A 6,935-nucleotide genomic window follows, 5' to 3' on the forward strand; every position below is an offset into this window, starting at 1 on the left:
TAAGTTGGTTTCCAGGAAACAAAACATACCTGACCTCGTGTAGATAAAATACCAATGTGTGTTAGTAAATATGAACTGTGAGGATTTCTTTGTTCATTTCAATTTAGTCAAACACTGGCATTGACCCAAATCAAGCAAGATAAACTCATATTCGTTGAAGCATGGTGGACTGGCACTGCTTCTGATGATAAACAGGGAAATGATAAGAAACCTTTTATATTGTCAAATCACTGATAGGGTTGACATTGATGATGAAATGAGGTTAGAAGCTGGGTTATGGGTAGGAGGGACCTCCTTATACAGGCAGAGCCTTTGAGTGGATGGTTAGGTGTTCACACAACTCTGATCAGAACAGACATACTTTCTGAACTCATTAGATTTTCTACCTTTGGATAGGATATTACATTTTGAACAGAGCAAGCTTGGATTGTAACAAATCACAAACAAACTGTGGACTAGACCTTTGCAGAATGAGAAACATCATGCACTTGACCTTTGGCTTCTTTTCATGCGAATCCAGCAAGATGACATCTGATCCTGAGATGGCAGTTGAGGAGGGCTACATATCCCCCCTGCCCACCAGGCCCACCCTCCCTTCCACCCAGTGTTCCATCCACTTGGGAGTCCAGGCGGGGAGTATGAGGAGGGGGAGCGACGTCTTCCCGACCAGCAGGGGCACGGTGAGGGAGAGGGGCCGTAACCGCAGCTGGCTACTCTCTAGCATCATCACTTTCAACGTCCTGATCCTAGGTATTGCTCTGGTCAGTGGCAGTGTCTTCAACAACGTTAAGATCAACGCCATCAACCTGCAGATCTTCCTCATCGTCCTCATCATCCTCACCACTGCCTGGATGCTGTACTACACCATCTACACATCCAGGGAAGATCATGCCGTGCTCTACAAGGATAGCCATGCCGGGCCTGTGTGGCTCAGGGGTAAGAGAAGACACTTTTCTGTTCTTCTGGGTAGACAGCTGCTAAATTCCAGAGTTCCCAGTTGTTTGTTTTTATCCCTGGAAATCTGGAAAGTTTGTGGAATTTTGCAACCTTACCCTGTAGGATTCACTGTCTGGTAATACCACTGGACTGAATGAATCATCTCTCTTTGGATTGGGGAAGAGTTCTATTCTAATAGGATATAATTCACTATACCTAGACAAAGGTTTACATTCACCCATTGTTTTTAATGAGTGTGTTTATTTCTACTTGGATTTCATTCTGTTTTTTCTCTAGGTGGACTGGTGCTGTTTGGCTTATGCAGTCTGATTATGGACGTGTTTAAGATTGCTAACTACGTAGGCTACCTGCACTGTGACTCTGCTGTGAAGATAGCGTTCCCTGTCGTACAAGCTGTATTCATACTTGTCCAGGTAAGAACACAAGTTCTGACATCTCAAATGGAGCTTCCATTAGGTGATATGACATTAAGGAAACCACTGAGGGATTTGGCTGGTGGGAAAAATGCAAGTATAGGTGATCATTGTATCTTTCTCAGACATACTTCCTCTGGCTCCACGCTAAAGACTGTGTACAGCTACAACGGAACATAACTCGGTGAGGGTAACTAACTGCTACTGTATAACTGAATGTATTACCATTTAATTATGTAAATTGATGGTTGGACATTTAACATTCCCCTTGGGAAGCATAAAGTCTTATCTATTATGTTATGTTATATTATATTCTTACAGAATTAAATAGGATATACAAATAGTTAGTATTCTATTCTATTCTGTTCTGAACTCCTGTGTTTCCCTCTTGAAGCTGTGGGCTGATGTTGACTCTGTCTACCAATCTGATGTTGTGGATGGCAGCAGTCACAGAGGAGTCCATACACCAGACTGTTGTTCCACCAGAGGACGGCAACAGCACACATTCCTATGACATCAGAGGTAGAGAACATTGTGTTGTTGAATCTTCTCTCTAGAAAATCTAAGTGAAATACTACAGGGTTGGGTTCAATTCCATTTCAATTCAGTATGTAAACTGAAATGGGAATTCCTTGTTTAAGGGTTCAATTCCATTTCAATTCAGTATGTAAACTGAAATGGGAATTCCTTGTTTAAATAAAGGATCAATAAAATACATTTTCAGTTTACTTTCTGAACTTACTGTATTTAAATAGAATTACCGTCGACTTTGAAATACAACCAACCGACAAACAAAACATCACCTCAGAGTCAAACAATAGTGTTTGATTTTATTTCAGCCCCTGGTGGATCCAGCAGCTGTAACTGCAGCCACTCTGCCTGTGCCGTCTTAGAAAAGGCCTATTACTACCTGTACCCCTTCAACATCGAGTACAGCCTGTTTGCCTCGGCCATGGCCTACGTCATGTGGAAGAACGTGGGCCGCCTGGTAGACGAGCACAACCACCACGCGCTCCATTTTCGCCTGAAGGACGTGCTGGTGGGGCCTGCGGTCGGGCTGGTCATGCTGGTGGCGGGCCTGGGAACCTTTGTCATCTACAAGGTGGATGTGGAGAAGGGGGACCCGAGGAAACGTGACACGGTGCTGATGATACACTACGTGATGAACACGGTGGCTGTGACGCTCATGTCCGTCTCGACCGTGGCTGGTTGCGCCATCTACCGGCTGGACCAGAGGGACCACGTGTCGGGGAAGAACCCCACACGGAGCCTGGATGTAGGCTTGCTGATCGGCGCCTCATTCGGACAGTTCACCATCTGTTATTTCACCATCGTGGCTGTGGTGGCAACGGGGGCCGAGGGCCACCTCAACGCTCTCAACCTGGCTGTCTCCCTGCTCACTGTGATCCAGCTCTGCCTGCAGAACATCTTCATCATCGAGGGCCTGCATCGCGAGCCCTTCCACGAAGACATGCACCAGGCCTCTGTATTCACAAACCCATACGTCCTTCAAGCCCAAGCCCATAGAGACATACACAACCTGCCAGGGACATTCATGGAGACCAAGACGTCCCCGGCCCTCACAGTTCACAGTATGCATGTTGCTCCTTCTGCTCTTTCTAGCTCCCCCCTACCTCAACGCCATAGGCTGACCTGGAAGAGGAGGGCCCTGAAGGAGATCTGTGCATTTCTGCTGCTCTGCAACATCCTTGTGAGTAGCCTACTGAGTACCCACCACTGTCCTTTTCAAAATGGCTCTTTTAAAGGGCTTGTTAACCTAGGATGTTGTCCTTTCATCCAAAACCATTTTTATTAAGTTTGGATGAAACGCCCTACCCACAGGGTACTCACTGGTTGAATCAACTTTGTTTCAATGAAATTACATTGAACCAACATGGAATAGACGTTGAATTGATGTCTGTGCCCAGTGGGTATGTACAGTAGGTCGAAAATAAATGGAAACTACTGAACCATCCCTTTAAATTCACTTTTTTCCCTGTTTGCCTAACTTGCTCATGAGCCAAAAGACTCCCTAGGATTTGTGCAGTACAATACATCATAGTAGAGTATGATCCTAACTAGTATGTTTAAGTTGAAAGATTGGACTGAACATCTTCACTCTGTTTCCGTTGACAGCTCTGGATCATGCCGGCGTTTGGCGCCCGCCCTCAGTTTGACAACACGATTGGAGCAGAGTTTTACGAGTTCACCATGTGGGCGGCTGTTGTGAATATTGGACTCCCCTTCGGAATCTTTTACCGTATGCACTCAGTCGCCAGCCTCTTTGAGGTCTTTCTAACCTCATAAGCTGGCGAATTACAGAAACAATTCTGAAAATGTATAAAGATCATTTTTTTACAATCTGTTTTATTGTTATTCTTTGTTCTGTCCTGAGCATGCACTGAAACATATATAAAGAATAAAATTATATAATACAATTTCATTTTTAAAAGAAATATGTCAATATCAGTGAGCTATTAAACTGTATCTAGTAAACTGTATAAATAGTTTTATATTAATTATAATTGATGATGACTTTGTAATAAATTGCACATACATTTATGTAAACATTTTCTGGGATATGAGTCATTCTTCTTTGTGGCACACTGTAACACAACACAGACCAATCACTGGCACTACTTATTTTTACTATCTCATGAGTTTACAACAACTGTCTTACCTGTAACACAATATATTGGGCGGCAGGGTTAGAGCGTTGGACTAGTAACCGCAAGGTTGCAAGTTCAAATCCCTGAGCTGACATTCCGTCATTCTGCCCCTGAACAGGCAGTTAACCCACTGTTCCTAGGCCGTCATTGAAAATAAGAATTTGTTCTTAACTGACTTGCCTAGTTAAATAAAGGTCAAATTAAATATGTTTTATTACCCCATTGATTACAAACATGGTTAAAACTATCATTTTAATCTTATGGATGGTAAGATTTTGCATAGACCAGTCTATGGATGCATATTTCTCCACTCCCGTCCCTCAAGTGGGGGAACGACTGCATTGTTCTTGTTTGAATCGCAGGTTGCCCCTTTAACATTACACCCAAAACAGTACTTAACCAGTGTTCCCTTCTCTGTATTATCAAAGGTATTCTGGTCTGGCTTCCTCTTTCTGTTCTGTCTACTCTAGATTCCACTGTGTTACATAGCGCAACTAGCCTGGTCCCAGATCTGTTTGGGTTATACAGCTCAACTAGCCTGGTCCCAGATCTGTTTGGGTTATACAGCTCAACTAGCCTGGTCCCAGATCTTGTCAAAGTTTGTGGCAAAGCGGCAGATAGACAATTCACACAGCTGTGCCAAGTTGGCAGCTATCTTCTCAACTATCTGCACCAGACAACAACCTGCATTAGTTCCTCTTCTCAACTATCTGCACCAGACAGCAACCTGCATTAGTTCCTCTTCTCAACTATCTGCACCAGACAACAACCTGCATTAGTTCCTCTTCTCAACTATGCCAGTCAGTTGATTAGGGAATGCCTTACAGGTGTGCTGATTAGTAATCCTGCACAGCTGTGTTGGGTGTTGTCTTCGGCTGGCCTGGTGCTGAAGTTAGTGCAGCCTTCCACAGTGCGGAACTGAGTCCACAGTGCTGCAGCCAGTGTCTCTGTCCATGGTGCTGAAGCGAGTGTACCTGCCTACTATGCTGAGGTGGGTGGCTCTGTCCATGGTGCTGCACTGGGAGTCCTTCAGCCACACCTATGCCCATGTCTCTCACGGTGTCACGGTGGCTGGATCTTTTTTTGTAATTTGTAATGGACTGTAGCCCCTGCCAAACGGGCATCGGAGCCTGTGTAGTATGATTCCACCTCATACCTATATTTTTATTTTGTTAGTTTAATGACTCTGCGGAGGTCGTAGCGGGACTTCTTGTTCCTGTCCTCAGCTGTAGCCTCAGGGTTGTCTGCGAAAGCCTTGTGTGCTGTAGCCTGGTCCTTTAGCTTAGCGCCAACCTCAGAGTTAATACAAGGCTTCTGATCGGGGAAGCAGCAAACCTTCACAATGGGAACCGTGTCGCAGATGCATTTCCTTATGAAGCCGGTGACGGAGGAGCTCGTCGATGTTGTCGGCGGAGTATCTGAACATATTTCAATCAGTGCAAACAAAGTAGTCCTGTAGCATAATCTCTGATTCTGATGACCATTTCTCAACGGTGCGAGTCACAGGTACTTCCTGTTTGAGCTTCTGCTTGAAAACAGGAAGCAGGAGTACGGAGTAATGATCTGATTTGACGAATGGCGGACAAGGAAGGGCCTTGTATGCTTGCTAGCTGGTAGAGTAACAGTGGTCTAGGAGATGTGTTGATGGAAGTTGGGCATGACTTGTCATATTGACACTGAATTAAATCACCGGCGACAAGGAAGGCAGCCTCCGAATGTACGTTTTCCTGCTTGTTTAAAGCCTAGTACAGTTTGTTAAGTGCCATCTTGTTATATTTCCTGTCCTGAGGTGGAATGTTTACAACAGTCATGATAACAGCTCAAAACCCATTCAGGAGGTGGAAGGGTTGGCATTTGACCATCAGGTATTCCAAGACAGGTGAGAAATGAGTCGAGACTACCCCTGCACATGAGTCAGCACATCATTTGTTGTTGATGAAGAGGCAAACTCCCACGCCCGCCCCCCCCCCCCCCCCCCTCGATTTCCCTGACTCTTATATGCTAGTTGAATGGATAATCCATCGAGTTGGATAGCCATTGCAGGTATCTTGTCCGAAAGCCATGTTTCAGAAAAGCATTGAATATTTCAGTTACGAGAGTCCCGTTGGTAGCAAATCCGCGTTTAGAGGTCATACATCTTATTATCAAGTGACTGTACATTGGGCAATAAAATGGAAGGAAGAGGTGGCCGGTTTTACCTTCACCTTGATCTGGTCAGGAATCCCCCTCTCCTGCCTCTCTGGTGTCTGTTTTGGGTTGGAATTACAGAAAGAGACCAGGGCAGATGAGTCCAAGTTCAAGTTCAAGTTGAATCCAGAATTGGGGTAAGTAACTGCAGATCTGATGTTCAGAAGTTATTGTCGGTTATAACAAATGATAGTGGATACATTTTGTGAATATAAAGTAAGATAAATGCCAAAAGAAACACAAAATAGCAGAGTTGGGTCGGAGTTCGCAAAACAGCAGCAACAGCGCCATCTATATTTCCGAAGCCACCCATAAGGCTATGTGAAGTTGTGAAATATCTATGTGCTATTAGTAACAGCAGCAATTGAGTTGATTCCCATGTTTTTCACCTTTCCAGGCATGTTTCGTCAGTGATTACTTCAAGGAAGGGAGGACTTGCACATCATACTTGCACATCATCATCTGCACATCTATCACTCCCGTGTTCATTTGCTAAATTGTAATTACTTTGCTACTATGGCTTATTTATTGCCTTACCTCCTCATGCCATTTGCACACACTGTATATAGACTTTCTTTTTTTCTATTGTGTTATTGACTGTACGCTTGTTTATTCCATGTGCAACTCTGTGTTGTTGTTTGTGTAGAACTGCTTTGCTTAATCTTGGCCAGGTCGCAGTTGCAAATGAGAACGTGTTCTCAACTTGCCT

General features: G+C 44.4%; 1 protein-coding gene across 1 annotated transcript; it reads left to right on the forward strand.

The window, feature by feature from the left end:
* The first annotated feature begins 470 nt into the window (after window positions 1-470).
* On the forward strand, window positions 471-3,915 carry LOC139424085 (proton channel OTOP2-like). Its single transcript, XM_071175780.1, has 6 exons — window positions 471-936; window positions 1,234-1,370; window positions 1,496-1,554; window positions 1,765-1,892; window positions 2,210-3,081; window positions 3,507-3,915. Exons 1-6 carry the CDS (start codon window positions 471-473, stop codon window positions 3,675-3,677), a joined length of 1,833 nt encoding a protein of 610 aa, XP_071031881.1. The 3' UTR covers window positions 3,678-3,915.
* The last annotated feature ends 3,020 nt before the right edge of the window (window positions 3,916-6,935 follow it).

Source organism: Oncorhynchus clarkii, chromosome 13, assembly GCF_045791955.1.
Source record: "Oncorhynchus clarkii lewisi isolate Uvic-CL-2024 chromosome 13, UVic_Ocla_1.0, whole genome shotgun sequence".
Taxonomy (NCBI): domain Eukaryota; kingdom Metazoa; phylum Chordata; class Actinopteri; order Salmoniformes; family Salmonidae; genus Oncorhynchus; species Oncorhynchus clarkii.

Bases quoted from the DNA above. Each gene is read 5' to 3' on its own strand.
- LOC139424085 (XM_071175780.1), top strand. From the start codon at position 471: ATGAGAAACATCATGCACTTGACCTTTGGCTTCTTTTCATGCGAATCC. The intron at 937-1,233 runs GTAAGAGAAGAC...TTTTTTCTCTAG, and splicing joins CGGGCCTGTGTGGCTCAGGG to GTGGACTGGTGCTGTTTGGC. The intron at 1,371-1,495 runs GTAAGAACACAA...TATCTTTCTCAG, and splicing joins CTGTATTCATACTTGTCCAG to ACATACTTCCTCTGGCTCCA.